Genomic DNA, 18,565 nt, shown 5'->3' with positions numbered 1-18,565 from the left:
ACAAACTTATATGTGAGGAATATGCCTTTGTTTTCAGACACATACACAAGTAAAATACCCTTAAGCAGGCACTCCTGTATCTCAACCATTTAAGCATCAGTACCTGTATATGTAAACTTATATAAAACACAGATCAGTTGTTTCTTTTGATTTCATTCAGAGAGTTTTGGTGAATGGTTACAGGTCATAAACTATTTTGAAATAATATTTATAATCTGTGGTGAGGAGCGTGATTGTTTTGAACTTTTATTCTTGGAAATATTTGTATTTTAATAAGATGGTATATACTACAAGTTCACTGCAGCCTTGTACTAGAAGCTATGAGCGTGTTAGGGAATTGTAGCTTCTTTTCTGCAGTCCTTTGAAGCTGCCATGTCATCACTTGCCCCTTTCTTCCATCCAGCTTCTGGAGCAGACATCTTTTTTCCACTGAGGATAAGGATATTCTGGTCTCATAGCTTCACACACACAGAGCAGAGCATCACCTCTTGGAATATCCAACTTGCTTGCACATAAAGTTGTTGCATCCCTGCTAAACCTGCAAACAAGGAAGTTGATGGTCACTTTGTCTGGCAGTGGGTCTCGCACAGAAGGCCCAAACATCCACATGGGTTTTTTGGGGGCGCTTGTGTCTGATTTATCTGTAGGCAGGTGCTGATTTTAAGGATTGTGTGTTCTGAAAATGCACACTTACACATTTTAAAAAACTTTTAGGAGTTAGTAACTGGCAGCACATGGTGTCTGCCTACTGTGTGGGCTCTGGATGAACTGACAAATTTGAATTTCATCCACCTTCTTTCTCCTCCTTTTAGCTGCCGGGAGGATCAGACTTGAGAGAACAACCTTGGTTATTAAATCCATCTCCCAACAGTGCAGGAGAGTTCACAGAGCATCTGCACACCATGACCCATGGAATGCCTTCCTGTTGGGATTTGGGGCAGATATTTCCTTCCTCTCTCTAAAAAGCATTTGAATATTGAAAGCAACTTCTGGCTTTGACTTTGGCTGTTTTAGCAGGAGTGACATGTGTAAACCAGATCTGTACACAAATGAACAACAGAGCAGTATGAAAACTGTAGTGCGGACACAGAGACAGAGTGCTGGACCTTGACTGGGCAAAATTGGTTATTTTAGAGTGGAACAAACCATATTTTTGCCATTCTTACCCTTGTTTAGTTACCTTTTTTGCTCCCTTAACTGTGCTGCCTGCGTTTGACAGGAGGAGCAGTAACCAAGGTGTGGGTGAGTGCAGATAGAGAGGATTATGGGGAACATCACTGGTTCTGAAGGACTGACTTGGGTATGCTAAAACGAGGACATTTACTTTCTCATGATGGCCCACATGAGCTGTACAGCAACAAAGTGGGGATCCACCATTAGTGCACTGCTTCCAAAAGCAGACCAGAGACCACTGCAGTAGGGTGCCTGGAAGAGCTGAAGAGGAAGCATGGCTCATGCTAAAGGAGAAAAGGAAACCAGAAGTCTTAATTTTGAAAGAAATGTGTCCTTCTCAGAAAAACAAACACAAAAAAACAACCAGCAGTCCCACAGTGAGAGTGGCAGTTCTCAGCTCATTCTGACTATGATTAGGTGATTGCAAATAGCCAGTGATTTTCCATAAAGAGGGATCAGTACTTTAGGGGTTTGGTTGCAATAATATAATCCTTGTTAAACTTTAAACAAACCCCTTATCACTACATGTGCTCCCAAGCTGATTTTTGGATGGATTGAACTGAAGTTAATGCTGCAGCTGATGACCTTTTTGGCAGGGACAGCCTGGCACTGCACAGATGGAAGCTCAGATCCACCCTGGCCTCCACCTTCCTCTTCACAGGCTCCAGCCAATTAGGTATTTAGTGGGACCCCCTCCAGCTCTGCGCTTGTGCTGCTGCCCAGCAGCCCCTCTCCCGTGGTGAAGGGATGAAAGCTGTCCAACTGTCATCTTTTGCACGCTGGGGTTGTGTTGTCAGATTCACCTCCTTCCCTCCCACCTCTCTCTTCTGAGAGGAGGAGGCTGCTCCCAACCTCATAACTCTCATTTCCTCCCCAAGTGCATTCATGGCCAGCATGCACCCGCTTTGTTCCCAGCTCAGCTGTCCTGTGGCTTAAACAGCTCTCTCTTGTCCCTGGTGTGTAATCCCCTTAACAGGCAGGTTTATATCCCCTCACCCCTCCTTATCCCACTTCATGCAAGGCTTTGAAAGCCACGTGTCCAGCCTCCTGCTACAGAGACTCTGCATTGCCTTGTCATCCCGGGAGTCCTTCCACGTACCTGTTGCAGTATTGCCTCACCTTTCTTGAATGGGGATGATGGAATTTACACCCTCTGCAGACTGCATTACAGAGTTGTGAAGGGTGCTCACCAGTGCCTGGTGCAGTGGCAGCCTCTGCACAGCCTCTTCTGGAAATTCCTTGCCTTTGGAAACGCACCACTGGGTTGCATGTGCCTTTTTCCTCATTGTGGTCGGTTGGCATTCAGAAATCTTTTTCCTCCACTATTATTTGCAAATTTAGGAGCTTGAAACTGCTGGAATTGGTCCCAGCAACATGACCTTGTATCTAGTACTATAGAATTTCATTGCATATCTATTACTGCACACCTCAGTCCCATATTCAGCTTCTTCTGAAGGTTATTAGGACCGTAGTTGCTTAAATACAAAATGGTTCTGAGGGAGTTTCACACCACTCCTGTTGTGTGCACTGACTAATGAGCTTGTAAATCTCTTTTTAATTCTTTTCAAGTTTTCTTACTGCTAAATCCCAGCTTTGCAAGGCCAGCAGATAAACAAACTGCCATAGCTCTGCTTTTCTTCCAGTTCCCACAGCCAGCAAAGTAAGAAATCACGCTGGGTCTTGTGCTGCTGTGGGTGTCATTACTGCCTTTCATTACATGCAGAAGAAGCTGTGTAAGATCAGCGAAGTCATAATTACAGAAATATAATATCCTTATGGACAGTGGCAGGCTAGTGCCTAACTAAGGATGGAAATGGACTGATACTGCTCTGCATCTGCCCAAGAGTTTTTGAGTGCCCAACAGGCCTGGTTGCTGCCTTTGCCCCCTGGGCACATTGCTGGTGGTGGTGCCTCGGAGAATACCTTTTCCACGTGTGGACTAAGCAGGTGTGTCAGATGAGTAAGATGCAGCAATTCCCTTGAGGAGCTTCCTCTCCTAAACTGCATTGCAGCAGCTCCCCTTCAGAGCTATTTTGCGGAGTCTTGCTGACTGCATGTACTCTGACAATTTTTGTGATGTCTGCTGTCATCCAACTTGTGTGCTGGTGCAAGAGAGTGTGGTTTTTCCTCGTACATTTGACTTAGGATGCACACATCATATTTTCTTCTCTCTAGAGCTAGATGCACTGCACCACGTGGTCACTGTGTGCCTATTGCATGTTCTGATTTTTATTTTATTCCTGTTGAGAGGTGAAGAAGTTGTGATGATTCACTTGGGTTTAAGCTTCTGCACTATGATACCATAGTTTGCTGCTGCGTGCCTGAAGACTGTTAACATGTGCAGGGAGGAATTCCTGTGCTGACTGATCCACTGAAATTACCAAAACTCCTTCACTGAGGTCTCTCTCAAAGTCTTCTCTACCCTGGCCAGTCCCGAGGTACAAGAGAGTCCTTCAGCTAAAGTCTAACTCATACTTGTGCCGGCAGGACTTGGAACACAGTGCTAGTCTTATGGACATGGATAGCACTAGAAGCTAATTTTCAGAGTGCTGCATTTTGCTCCTTTAATTTGTTCGCACTGGGATTATAGAAGTTCAGATTTTGCATTGATTTTTTAGGAGGTAAACAAACAACAAGAGCATTTAAGAGGCGATAAAGTATTTAAATAGGTGATACTCCTGTTTCAAAACATCTAGTCTTTATCTTTCCTTTTTTATCTTTTGCAGTCTCATATCTCACTAAAATTGGAGAGCTCTTTTAAAAAGTTTGAGGTCAAACTACGTTATACTGTGTAAACAGCATTTCTGTCATCATTGTGTATTGCTACTGCAGGGATTTGAAAGAGTGAGTATGGGAGACAGCTGCTGCATTTAAGCTTCCAAAACCTTTTAGGCCCCACAGGTAAATATTCTCTGGGTATATCAGTTTGCTGATGGTCAGTTAGTTCCTTCTATTCTGTATAGTACCTTCAAAACAACCACTATTTCTCTAGTTAGGAGTGTGCCTTAGCCTTTGCCCAGCTGCTGGCCCTTGAAAACTGAGCTCTGTGCGCCCAGTTTGTGGCAAGGGAGGCTGTGACTGTTTGCTATCTCTGACCTCTCAGCAGAGGAGGTGTGGGTAAGGGGACGTGAGGCCCAGTCCCACTTCCATCATGGCTTGGACAAACAGGTTCCCTGGGGTTCCTGGTCCTGCCCAGAGGAGGCTACATCTCTGCAGAGGGTTTAGCTGCTGAGCAGGTTGAAGCCAAAGCCGTTCAGCTGCTCTCTGGAAACAACCTGTGCTCCCCCAAAGCTCAGTTTAAAGCAGGCTTGCCCCCCACTAGTCTACTTTTCGTTCTGGTGGCCATGGACCACCATGCAGTTTTCTTCACAAGTGACCACAATTGCCATGTGTAGGAGCTGTGGGATGAATCAGTATTCGGGAAGAGCAAGTGGCCACAGGGCTCTGAGCGGGCGCCACAAGCCAACGCCTGGGGCTGAAGGCACCTCCTTTCTCTAATTATGTGCTTTAGCTTGCAGAGTGGGATACTGCTTTTGATGTCTTCACTCTGTAAGTTCTTTTTCCTCAGACGTTCAGTCATGCATATTTAAAGCTATGTTTCAAGAAATTAGGTCTGAAAATTCCCAGCAGAAATGTATTTTTTTTGCATTTTATTTTTATCCAGGGATGACCACATTTTTGTCTGCAGCTGACTTAAAAGATACATCAATTAATAGAGTCACTGGTGACTAAACTGTAAAACAGAATATTTTCTCTCATTTAATGAAGCATCTCACATAAAAATAGGTATAATTCTCATGATAAAAAACTTAATTTTACTAAGATTTCCAACTTTTTTTCTCTAAATACAAGGTGTAATACAGCTGAATCTTCACCATAAGAATATGGTTGTTTATTATAACCATTCACTATGTGTATGGTCTTAGCCTAGATATCAGGTTCCAAATGACCTTAATTTTCCTGAATGTTCCTACAAGTGGCATGTATTAATTATTTCCTTATAGGAAAACTCTCTAAGAATAGGTATTTTCCACTGTATTAGAAAGAAATTATTAGTTCTGAGCAATGCTTCAAGGTGGTTTTCAAGCTCTTGTGTTGTGTTGTTCCCCCCACTGCAGTCCTTGTTAGTGTTCTTAGGACTTCTTGGGCCATATCCAATTCTTCATCCTGCAGCAAACAAAATTACTCGATCACTGTAAAAAAAAAAATGATCACTGGCCTCTTCTCCTGGTTTCAAGGAGAAGGTTGCATTCACCTCTATGCGAGTTTAATTGTGTTTTCCCTACAGAGTAAGTGACACAGCCCTGGTTGTCATTTCTGCCTCAGCCTGCAAGGAATGTGCTATTAGACCTCAGTATGTGATTATTGTATGAATGGGTTGAGTGCTGGGAAAAGCCTGAATTGTTTATAATATTACTTTCCTTTCAGAGATTTTTTAACTCTACTTCCTCGTTGTTGATAGAGGCACTGTTAAAGTTAGGTATAGGTGCACACCGTTGTCTACGGAGTTGATGGTGAGTAGCCACATCAACTCTGTGATAACTTCCTATTGATATTTGCTTTGGCATCTGAGTCAGTATTTTACTTTCTTTTCATGATTTTTTCCTTTTTACCAGCACTACAATTTGACCTCTGAGGACCTTAATCTGATGGCAGCTCACTCAGGACAACTATTCATGTGCTTGTAGTAGTGCCCCACTGAGAAAGGAAAAGCGCTGAACCGTAAAAGTATTTTTAAAAAGGAAATCATAGTCTGCTTTACAGAAAGGGGCTGTGCAAGAACAGGCTGTTAAGCTTGATATCCATGTGTCTAATCAAAACCTCCTCCACTGTATTTTTAGGGCAGGACTGGTGGTTATCCCCTGACTCGGGTGCACTAGATACTCAGCTCTGTCCCTGTGGTGACGTGGGAGCAGAGGCAGCATCCCCGTTGCTGTGATTTGCATGTGCTGCTATCCCCTGGTGATGGTTTCTGCAGGGAGGACATTGGCCAGTTGTTTTAATACACACGAATCTCAGTTTTGGACAGAAACAACAAAAGCTGTGGTGGATAATCAATTTTCTGACAGAAGCTACCATTAGATGGATGCTGAACAGCAGGGATCATAACTCAAATAGATTGTTGGGGCGAAGGGACGAAACAAGACTTCTTGTGCTGGGCATCCCACACGTACACCAGGAAGAGAAAACCCTGCACCCAAAGCCTGGCAGCCTACCCAGGTGAGATAGGCAAAGGATCATAGAAAGGAATGTAATCTAAAAAAATTAATCTTACAGCATTTTTTTTTCTTTAAACGCTTTTACCTGGTTTTTCTTAGGAAAATTATTTAGATATTCCCATCTTATTTAGATGGGAAGCTGACTGTAAAGGAGAGGAAGAGGAGGGATGGGCCTGAGTTAGAAGAACAGGAGGACAAAATAATCATATTAGGTACTGGGGAAATGTATTTAAAAATGGAGAAATCGGGAACTAGAAGACACTAGAGCAGTTACATACCAGAATGGCCATTGAAAGTGTTTTCCCCTAACACAGTGATCTTTACAGGCCATCTCTCGGTTTGCAAGGGGAATGGAAATGGTTATTAATTGGCTTACAATTTTTTATTTAGTAGTCTTCACTGAGTAGAGTATGATTATAGCAGAATTAAAAAAAAAAAAAAAGGAAGAAGGAAAAAAACAGAAAACATTTTTTTCTTTCTATCATCAAATTTTTTTGTAAAGTGGAACTAATTTTATTTTTAGTGGAAATACCAGGCAGTACCATTGGTGACTCCAGCTTTAGTGATGGTTTTGTGTTTGGCTTTTTTCTGTCAATGGGCATAATTTTCTATTTTCTCCAAAGAAGAGGCAAGAACGTGAAAGAGTTGCCTTTTTCTAAAGGTACAGCTCATGTCATCTTCATTTCTTTTTCACTCCAGCAGAGGTCAATCCTGTGCAAACGTGACCCAAGCTGGGTTTGCAGGTGTAGTCAAGATCATCAGATGTGAGCACAGAGAATTCAGGTGTATTGCTGGCTTACATGCATTTCCATGTTCCACTGCATCTTATTGCTTTGCCCCTGCCTGTGAAGAGCTGACATTGAAGTGCAAAAGAAGATTTATATTTGTTTTAGTCGCCTGCCTGCCTGCCTGATGAGAGCCCAGAGGCTGAGGCAGAAGATTCAAAGCCAGCCACTCCCAGGGCTTGACAAGCTGTAAGGCAAGAACATTTTGAATGTGATCCGTTGCCTATTTTGGGAAAGTTATAAAATTTTCAGAGGTAGGCCAGTTATTTTTAAGTCTCTCTGGACATGCTTTTAACGCAGGATTTGTTCTGGATGCTGTCAAGGTCGGACGTTTTCCTCGTGAAAAAGTTTCCCTCCTTTGGGGAAATGTCTGGAAGATCTAATTAGCTGTGAGCTTTGGTCCTCTTTCATTTCCTCACAGCCTGCTAAACCTATCACCAGGCCTTTCAGCTTCAAGATGGATTGCGTTAGTTCTCGTCTGCCTTCCCCTGGCTTTATCCATTTTATGTACAGACTTTCTCCAGCCTGTTTAAGGAGAAGATTTTCCAGTAGAGCTGTGCAGAGACACAGCATACCTCTACCAAAATTTAGGGAGGCTGCTGTTTGGAAAAGGAAGTATTGGAATTGAGACACTGAATATATCAACATCATGCTTATTTTCCTTGTGTCTGACTCTTTGCTGCTGCTTTGAATTTCTTTTTAAGTTGTACACATTTTACCTTCATTTAGCAAGATTTCAAATATAAAATAAAATAGAAAAATGTTACCTACAGTGACATCCTGATTGATGAGTCTGTCCTCCTGCATCTCAGTTCTGCTGATGAAGAACCAGTCCAGGGAAATGATGAGCTTTTCCTGCTGCTTTTGGAAGCAGTAGGGATTGCTGTGTGCTCCATATCAATCAGGATTGGGTTCCAAGTTTTATTTTGCCAGAGCTTAGGAACCAGAATAGCTGACATTAGTAATGAAGGGGAGGACATGAATTATGTAGACAGATAAACTAGCAATTACTGCTGCACGTTTATCTTCACCTCTGTAATTGATAAACTTTAAATGCTCCATATGGAAGTCCTGTATATAAATTAGGGTTTAAATTAGTCTTGAATCTCTGTGGATGTGAGGTGCAGTAGCTTTCATATCTCCTATCTCAGACTACAGCAGCAGCTTCCTTTATATCATGCCAGCAGTGCTCTGTGAGTTTTGGGGTATGAAGACAACAGACACTGTTAGGATGTTCCATGCATCCAGTTTAAAGGAGTACATAGTGTTTTCCTGCCTAATTCTGGCAGAATTAAAGATAGTGCACTTTCATAAATTATTCTCTGAATACTCTTCTCCACATATTTCAGTGCTGTTGTCTAGAAGGGGGTTGATAGTTTAATCTTTGTCCCAGCACTATTAGAAGAAGTAATTCACAGGCATTATTCTGTTGCCCTTTATTGAGAAACTGTGTGTGTTTAGCATTAGTTCTGATTTCAGCAATGTCCAGCCTTATCAAGATATCACTCTCCCTGTCTCCTACAAAGCTGCAGCACGTATCCTTTTATTAATGCTGTTGGCCATATCTTAAAAGCTGATGGTTAATTGGAAAAGCGAAGTTAGAGCTAACATTCAGTTCAGTTGTGTTTCTACCTGCCTGTACCATGTGAACTTTTTCACCACATCCAATCAGCTCCAGAACTGGAGGCAATACTGCAGATAACACTGGAAGCATCTGCGCTAACGCTGAAGGAAGGCAAAAGAGTAGAAAGCCTGCATTTGAATGAAATCAGCAACTGGTGGGGATGTGCCTGTGATACCATGCTGGAGGAGAGGCAGGACAAAGCAAGGAGAGATACTTTGGTGGTCTATGCCTTGCTGTCCTGCTGACAATCCCCAGTACATTCAGATGAGAGGGTAAATGTGTGATTGTGGTGGGTTGACCTTGGTTGGATGCCAGGTGCCCACTGCTCTCCCCAGCTGAACAGGGGGGAGAAAATATAATGAAAGGTTTGTATGTTGAGACAAGGACAGGGAGAGATCACTCAGCAGTTACTGTCACAGGCAAAACAGACTTGACTTAGGAAAATTAGTTTAATTTATTACCAATCAAATCAGAGCAGGATAATGAGAAAATAAAACCAAGTTGTGTAAACATCTCCCTTCCACCCCTCCCCTCTGCCTGGGCTCAACTTTACTCTCGATTTTTTTACCTCCTCCTCCCAGCAGTGCAGCAGGACAGGGAATGAGGGCTGCAAACAGTTCATCACATGTGGTCTCTGCTGCTCCTTCCTCCTCAGGGGCAGGACTCCTCATGCTCTTCCCCCACTCCAGCATGGGGTCCCTTGCAGGGGAGGCAGTCCTCCATGAACTGCTCCAACATGAGTCCTTCTCATGGGCTGCAGTTCTTCACAAACTGTTCCAGTATAGGTCCCCCACAGGGTCACAAGTGCTGCCAGCAAACCTGCTGCAATGCGGGCTCCTCTCTCCTTGAGTCCACAGGTCTTGGCAGGAGCCTACTCCGGTGTGGGCTTCCCACAGGGTCACAGCCTCCTTCAGGCATCCGCCTGCTCTGGCTGGAGTTCCTCCACAGGCTGCAGGTAGATCTCTGCTCCACCATGGGCCTCCAGGGGCACAGCTGCCTCACCATGGTCTGCACCACAGGCAACAGGAGAATCTCTGCTGTGGCACCTAGAGCATCTTCTCCTCCTCCTGCTTCACCAATCTTGGTGTCTGCAGGGCTGTTGCTCTCACATATTCTCACTCCTCTCTTTGGCTGCTGTTGTGCAGCAGTTTTTTCCCCCCACTTCTTAAATATGTTATCCCTGAGGTGCTCCCACCATCCCTGATGGGCCCAGCCTTGGCCAGTAGTGGATCTGTATGGAGCCAGTTGGCACTGGCTCTGTTGGACATGGGGGAAGCTTCTGGCAACCTCTCACAGAAACCACCCCTGTAGCCTCCCCACTAATAAAACCTTGCCACAAAAACCCAATACAGTGTTACATAGAGTAGATGCAAGATACACAGAGCTGTTAGATGGAAAGGAGCAGGGGAGCATAACAGTGCTTGGGTGGCCAGTGAAGTTTGGGCCTGATGCACGTGGCCAGAGCAAGGGAGTAGAGCTGGTTGAGGGGTTTTTTTCTCAGATTTTTTTTTTTAAAGCCAGAACAATCCAATGCACATAGATGAAAACGTTCCATGGGAACGTCTTGATTTAAGTGGAGTTTTTCTTAGAAAATATCCAGGTGGCCCACCTGCTTCATTTCCTGCCATCTCATCAGTCAAGGGCTTCTGGGGTGTGTTTGTCAAGCCTGAGCTCAGACACAATGAAATGTGAGACCTGCTAGTGCTAAAAAAGGCAATTTCTCGTTCTGTGTAGTCTTTACAGCCCTTGCCCTACTTGAATATCTTCTCCACTGGTTTTTTTTTTTAACCTTTAAAATGTTTGACCTAAATGAAGGGGAGGCCTAATAATGTTTTATGGAATGCTACATCTCAGGTTTCTTGGTTGAGGAAACATGAGTCCAGGGGCTTCCACTGCAGTGAACTTTTGTAATGAAGACATGATCTACCCTTGATGAAATCCAGGATGAAACAGCTTTCTAATAATGTTGAAGACTGGAGAAACAGCACGGAAAAGAAACAGAAGTTGCAGGGAAAATCCATCAAAATAGTGTAGAGGTGGGACAGTTTGCAATTAAGAAAAAGAGAAGACCAAAACCAGCACAAATCACTTGCCAGCCCATTTGTGGACATGAAACCTGTCTGAATTTCTAGGGCTTGTTATGATTTTAGGAACTGGCCCTAAGCATGGATAAACCAGGCCCACCCTGGCTGTTAGCAGGAACCCCTCTCTGGTGATGTCTATTTGGAGATGGTTGTGTGCTTTGTCTGTTTTATCCAGATGTGGGCTGTTACTGCTTGAACCAAGGCATGTGTAAAGTCCAAGGAAAACAAAAGAGGTTTTTTTCTGAGTCAAAGCATTGGGTAAGTTTGTGACAGGCCTTGAAACCTGGTATTTTGGGGTGGTTTTCTCTTTTGTTTTCCCTTAAACAAATCAGAGGACATGATGGCACAAAAAGCTGGATAACCTCATCATGTAATAATCTCCACTCCTCTTTTCCCCTCCACACTGTGACTTTTACATCCACAAGCACTGAGGGTGTGTTTCATCTACCTGGCTCTGGTTGTGTTCAGTGTATATGGCTCTACCTCAGGCCCTCTGTCACCTGTAGGGTCCAGTGTTGTGACAAAGGGGATGCTCAGAGATCTTGTAGGATGGCAGGGTACCAACATCAATGTCCCAGCAGCAGCAGTGAGAGAGCAAAGCTTCCTGACGCAGCTGTGAGCCCCTGGAAGCTGCTCCATGGGCTTAATCAATCCTGCCACCACAAAGCTAGAGATACTTGAGGGAGGTGGTAAAAGCCAAGCCTGCCTTCATCCCTTCGTGCTTGTCACAGCTGGGGGTATAAAATGGGACTGAGGCTCAGGGAGGTGCTCTGACATTTCTGCCCCATGGGAGCTGGGAAGCAAACTTTTTTTTTTCTTTCCTTTGCTAATGCTTGTTTTTCTGTACCACTCCAGATGTCTAATTTGGGGCATTGTGGGCTCTGCAGCTGCCAGTTCATTTCTTCTGTGTCTGCTGAGGATCTGGAGTGGGGTTGTGACACTCCTTCCTCACAGGCTGTAGTTGTCATACCGTTTCCAGGAAGAATATTAATTCTTGCAGGGCCATAGGAAGTCAAAGTTTCACTGGTGGAGTGGGACTGCTGCTCTCTTGCTCCATGTGTGCTGGCCGTTGCAGGTGTTTATAAATAAAATTGCTCTGAGTGGTGAGTCTTGGCTCAGGGGGATTCTAAAAATCAAAAGGTTGGTAATCACTCTCCTCTGACTGCCCAGATATCTGAAATACTTTGTATGTCTCCAGCAGAAGATCTGTTGATCATATCCATCTATTCATCTGCCTAATCATTTTCCATTTTGCCACTGAATTATATGATCATGGCCTGAATGGGAACTTTACAGTGTAAAGGGAATAGGGAAGACTGGAGAGGGATTGTGTGTTGGAAGAGGTGTTCTGAGTTTCCTTTTAGACCTTTCAGATGCAAGAGGACCGACATCACCCTGCTTTTGCACCTATTGGGTCTGACCCACAAGTCACAGGCTGATGTGGTCACTTGGAGTCAAATGAAGAAGATAGAGCTAGAGTAAGGGAAAAGATGTGTGTACTGGTGGTGAGTGTCAGAACCAGTGTCTGTTCCTGCTGCCTTATTCTCATGGCAGCAATATCCTGGTCTTCTGTTTGCCCATGTACCTCCTGCTTTCAAAGAAAAATCTCCAAACCAAACCAAACCAAACCAGAGACCCAGTATATTCATTGTTCCCTTGACTGTGTGATGGAACAGAGAGATAGGGATGAAAAGTGTGTCTTGAAAATAAGGAAACGAGGTTTGCCTTGGGGTGGAGGTAGGCATTAGTCCTACCACTGCTTGTGCTCTGCTAAATAAAGGTCATGAAAAGGTTTGCAGGGAAGTTTTCTGGTTTTTCCTCTTCACAAGCAAAATTCCAGCCAGCACTGCTGCAACCCGAGGTGCATCTGCAGTATGTCTTTGTGGAACTGTCCCAGCCCCTCTGGAGTGTGCCAACCTTGCACTTGGGGGTTTAGACCTCCCAACAAACTGAGGGATTTCCTTAAATCCCTTTAAATCAGAGCTCTATTAAGAAGGAGAAGGGGAATAAACCACTGAGAGGCTTTCCTCCTTTTTTCAAAAGTCTGTGTGTGCCACAAATTGAATAGGCTCCCCCCTGAGACAGGGGAAACCAAACTCCTAAAGCACATAGTAAAGGGTTAGTAATTGTTTCAAACAGCCAACTAAAAATGTTTTTTTTACAAGGCTTGAGTTCTCTTTCATATGTGAAGCTGCTTGTTCATTTTGGCAGTGAAGGCTGCTTTTACACCTCCCTGGGGACAGTGGTAAAACTTTCAGCAGCTCAGGCACAGAAACCAACCCTTTGTGGAACTGGAGGCGAGAAACCAAAAGTTGTTCAGCAGATTTCCCAGTCCCCTGCAGCTTGCTTTCAGATTTTGCTGATTAATCTGCATCCTCTGAAAAAGCTTTTGTTAGAAAGAAGAAGGAGAGAGGTGCCAACAGTGTTGTGTATGGATGGGACCAGTCTTGGCGGGGGCATTTGATGTCTGTGGGTAGGTAGGTTACTCAGTGAGTTTTTAGACATTCAGCTCTAAGTTCATAGGGTTCAAGAGCAAAGAATCAGCGCTTTTCAAGCAGTTGCCCTGAAAGATGAACAAGAGTTGGATTTATTCCTATCCCCACCATGGGCAGGAGAGCAGAAGTCTCTGCTAGTCCTGTCCCAAAGGTGCAACAGAAATGCCAATGCAGGTTGAGGGGAGTGGGGGACACTCAGTGAGACAGAAGAACATGATGGCTTTGTGTGGCAGTGCTGCACTCTGGTGGGCTCTGAGTGGGAGCCAGGTGGGGGCATGTCTTCCCAAGAGCTCTGGGAGGCATGGAAACAGATGAGCTGGGAAGTGTGGAAATTGCCAGGTGAGATTATTTTCTCTGATGTAGAAATTATCTCCTCTCTCTGAGGACAAGTTAATTTGCTTTTATCTTCCTGGTCTTCTCCTGTTTCTCTATTTATTCCATCTATTTTTGTTATTTATTCTTTTCCCTTCATCTCTCCCTCTGTATCTTTCTTCAGAGGATCTGTTTGTACCATCCCCCCTCCTGGTATTTTTCTTAGGTGGCTCTGATTATTCAGCAGCTTTGCTGAATGCAGTTCCCTCTCCAGAGAGGTGGAAGTGCAGCACCAGAGCAACACCCACTGCCGCAGACACAGGTTGAGCAGAGAACGGGCTCCTTTGCCTGCTGGTGCCGAGCAGCAGGACAGTGGAAAGGCATGTGGGCAGTGCACCCTGCATAGTCCTTTTTGAACCAGCCTAGGTAAAAAAGCCGAAAAGCTGTTTTCCTTTTTTATCTTCAAGGAGTTTTTCCCTCAATTATTTCACGTCAACCTGTTCGAAAAGGAGATGAAAGATCTCAAAACACAGAACACAGCTCAGCTGGGAGTTTTTAGGTGCAATATAACTGTGAACAAGGACCTCCTGCATGAAGAACTGCAGGGCAACCCTGCTGTAGTGGTGTTGAATTTCAAGATTTCACAGCAGTATAAAGACGTTCACAAGAGAATAGTGCCCTGTGGCATGGAAGCCTCTGCTTGTGAGTCTCGAGCAAGAGGCTGGGTGCTCCCAGAGCCCACTGGTGTTCTCCCACCCTGTGTCACCGCTTCTGCACAGCCGGGGGGGGTCACTTGCTGTGTAACCTGGGGAAGGCTCACTTGCCAGAGTAACGCACAGCAAGGGGTGTTCATGTTCCTGAAACTTTGACATTAAGAAGGACAGGACATCAGGAAACAGGCTTTTTAGGTTCAGGCAATTTTTGTGGCAAAACCCAGGAGGTATGAGTTGGCAGCAGTTATTTGTGCCTTTTGGTAAGGGTGCTGGAATTGGGCACCTCTCTCAGTGCGCTGTAGAAGCAGAGAGCCTGGTCCTGCAGGTGGTTCACTGCATCCTCCCTTGGCAACCGTCAGCTTGGCAGTGATTAGTCTTAGCTGTTTGTCCTTCAGTGTCATCTCCAAACGCTGGAATTTAATTTTGTCTGTCCATCCCTCTGGAGTTAGTAGAAGTCCTGAGGCTTCCTTCTGCCAACACAACAGCACCAATGAATCTCTTCAGGATCACTGTGTACTGAACTTAGATGCCTTCCCTCGTTGCTCCTGACACCTTTCCTGTTTTTCTCTGCAGATTACAGGAGTTATCCTCCTCGCAGTCGGTGTCTGGGGCAAGCTCACCCTTGGCACGTACATCTCTCTCATTGCTGAGAACTCCACCAATGCCCCCTACGTGCTCATTGGGACGGGTACCACAATCATTGTCTTCGGGCTTTTCGGCTGTTTTGCCACTTGTCGTGGCAGCCCATGGATGCTGAAACTGGTGAGCATTGCCAAAGTGCCTTAAAGAGGGGAAGAAGTTTTGTCGGTGAATTAGGATTCCCCACACCCCCTGCCTAGGTTTACCAGATGTTGATGTAGTTTTTCAGACACATAAGCTAGATTTTATTGATCTTAATGTTTAACATATGTGCCTTTTGGACAAAGGGGGAAAAGAGTCTTTGCCAAAACCAGTTGTTGATTCAGTATTACTGAAATCTGCTACCACGTGGCATATAGGCCCAAGTGTTGTTTGGAGCATGGTGGAAAGCTGCTGCTAAATTGCTCTGTGTGTCACTCTACAATCATTCTATTTTTTTGTGAGCCAGATAGATGAGTATATTTATTATTTTTAAAATGTCCAAAGCATCATAAATTGTGAAATTCTTTTGAACCATATTTTGAGGGGTCAGTTTAGTACTTGATGTAAAATTACGGAAAAAGTAGTTACGGAAAAAAAGCACACCGGCCTTTCTTTTTTTCCTAACCTTCACTAGGATAGGACAAGTCAACTCCAGAAAACAAAGTGCTGTTTAGTATGTTTGGTCTCATCTCAAAAACAGCAGGGGCTCAAGGTGCACTGAGGAGAGGTACAGCAGTTGTTCCCCAGTCCACTTTAACCTCTCTCTATACAAGTTTCTCTGTTCTGAGTTTTCCAGACTACCTTAAATGCAAAATAACTACAGTTTAAACAAACCTATATGATAAAATGTGTTTCTAGGAATATTCAGGAGCAAAATCCTACATGTGTAGTGGCTTGAAAGATTAGAAATAACACTTGTAAAGTACTGAGCTAGTGAAAAAGACCTTGATAGTAAAATGATCTCCTGCTACAATGCTTTGGGGATTTTCTAAGGAGACAGCATGATTATTCTCCAGTTTAAACTGTATTTATTAAAAAAAAAAAAAAAAAGGACAACTTAAAGAGAGTTAATTTCCTCAAATGATAGTAGGGGAGAGGCAGCAGCTGCAAATCTGTCAGTAAATGTGGTGGCCAGTTGACAAGTACCTGATGCTGTTGTAGGTGCACCACTGCTGTCTCTTGCTGGTGATGTGTTGTCAGGGCATGTGTAGAGGCTTGTTGGAGTTACTGCAGTCCAGATGGGAAAGGGATAGAGGTGAATGGTGTCATAAATCCACAGGAAATCAGGCTCTGTAAGTCATGTAACTTTCTTAAAGGTATGCCACTAGCAGTAGCATTTGCTGTTCCAAACGCATGGGTTTATTTTCATTGTACACGTCAGAAATATTTCTAAACTATTTTTCTCTCCTGAACAGACAGTGATTTGACATCTGCAATAATTGGAGACAATTTTTGTTTCTAGTTCTGCCTTTACTGCTGGCCTCCTTTCCTCAATAGCCTTTCAGTAAAACTAAATTTACCTCTCTCCACTAAATCCTGCTAGGACTGAATTTAATTTAAAATGTTTACTTTTTTAATTAACTGTTATTAGCATGTGGAGCAACGTAATTTTCCATTCAGAAGATTAAGGCCCAATTTCAAATTTTACCATTCCACTTTTCATTTTTTTCTTTACCTTCTTTATTTTTGCTTAAATATATTTTTAATAGTGTGTGAGTGTCTACACTGAAAGCACTGTTTTCAAAGTTTATTTAGCTCCTGATCCAAATGCTGCTCCGAAAGCCAAACATGGACCTTGGCTCAGCAAAGTATTTGAAACATATGTCTCATTACTCTGAGATTCTCATTGCTGTTAGAATACTTCCAATGAAGTCAATATTTCAGTTCATTCATTGTAGAAACTTCAGGAATCAGGCAGCAAATCCCAGTCTAGCAGTGAGACAGATAAACATGAACTAAAACACCTGGGAAAGCCTATTTACCTTAGCAGAGCACCAGGCAAATGTGAAGGGTCTGTTTGTATTCCTTTCTGCAAGATCAAAACCTGAGTGATTTGGATCCATCTCTGGCATGTGAGTTTGTTTCAATTTATATAAGAATGCTAAGAAATGTGGGAACAGAAATGTCAGAAAAGCCAGTAATTAAACAATATGTATCAGTTGTGAGTTGTATAAACACATATATTACATTCAGGTAACAACCTGTGTATCTCCTCCGAAAGTCCTTTGGTTTCTCAACAAGTTTGAGGGGTTCCCAGAGCGGAAAGTTAAATTTTATGTGATAATATCTGTGCTGAGAAAAAAACCTGTCATGCTCTGACTTCTCTTGCCTCCTGCCTTTTCAGTATGCCATGTTCTTGTCCCTGGTGTTCCTGGCTGAGCTAGTGGCTGGCATTTCAGGGTTTGTGTTTCGCCACGAGGTAGGTGGAAATGTGCTGAGTTTGCATGTGGCAGTGCCTCCCTGGGCAGGAGCTGCTGAGTTCTCTGGAGCATGGAGAATGTGTAGGTCACTGAGCTCAGAGGCTCCAAACACATCTCCAGGGATGTGGCTGATGTGCAACAATAACATGTACAGCTCTTAAAAACTGATGCGATTCCAAACGAAGGGATTTAGCCAAAGCTCTTGCCCTCAGCTGCCTGATGATTTACTCTGGAGCTATCAGGTTTTCTGTGTCTCTCATGTAAGATCTTCTTTACTCTTTTACATATGCTGAGGTCTGCAGAATAAATTAAATACCTTTTTTAAACACAGCTTCTTCAGCCAGGCAAGTGCTGTTTTATGTAAGGCAGAGGGCACTTCTGCATCAGACCAGACTTCATGTTTTGTAAATCTTTTCCTTTTTTGTGGGGGGGAGGCGGAGGACAGAGAGGGAGTGGGATGGGATTTTGTTTCTATCCTGAGAATAAGGAGAGATTAGAAGTAGAGGGGGGTGGAAAACTGGGGCAGGAAGAAGCTTTAAAGAAGCATGATGGTCTAGATTTGTAGTAGCACTTCTGCTTTATCCACTGTAATCAGGTCTATCTCTGGCTTTAAGTCCATGGACCTACATGCCACAATGCTGAACCAGAACAAACCCAGGGACCCTCCTTGTCTCTCCTCTTTGTATTAACTGGTTTTCTAGTCTCCCCTTTTGACATCGGATTTCCATTGCTACAGGCTTTTCTGGTGTCTACCCTTGCAAGTGGTGGATTGTTTTTATCTTAGTTCTGAAATACCTGTCCACGTGCTGAGGACAGGTCACATTGCATCTGGCCTAAACTGCAGCAACCTCAGTGTCAGGCTGCTGCTCTCTTTTGGGAGAGTCAGTCTCTTGTGAAGGCCACAGCCATGTGGATTGCCCAAATCAACTACTTCCCAGCCCCTTTACCATGCAGTCAGTGCCATTCCTGATGATGTGCCTGACCTTCTCCAGCTGAGGGAACTCTTGTTCCTTACCCAAATGCCTCTGGTGTTGGGGACGAGGGCTGTCACCCAGTCAAGGGATTCATGTCTTCCTTTGATGCCACTGGCTTCTGACCCCAAGGCATTTCCATAAGCTT

The 18,565-nt window shown here is 44.0% G+C and overlaps 1 protein-coding gene across 1 annotated transcript in view; it reads left to right on the top strand.

Annotated features, from left to right (window-relative positions):
- The window catches only part of TSPAN7 (tetraspanin 7), a 94,628-nt gene that overhangs the window by 60,162 nt on the left and 15,901 nt on the right, over positions 1-18,565 (top strand). Inside the window, exons 2-3 of the mRNA XM_027636190.1 lie at positions 14,979-15,167; positions 17,371-17,445. Of these exons, the coding sequence (XP_027491991.1) occupies positions 14,979-15,167; positions 17,371-17,445 (264 nt within the window). The remainder of the gene's footprint in view (positions 1-14,978; positions 15,168-17,370; positions 17,446-18,565) is intronic.

This window comes from Corapipo altera, unplaced genomic scaffold (assembly GCF_003945725.1).
Source record: "Corapipo altera isolate COAL_440 unplaced genomic scaffold, ASM394572v1 0, whole genome shotgun sequence".
NCBI lineage: Eukaryota > Metazoa > Chordata > Aves > Passeriformes > Pipridae > Corapipo > Corapipo altera.
Note: the sequence above shows the minus strand (reverse complement) of the source record. Positions and strands in the feature narration are given on the sequence as shown.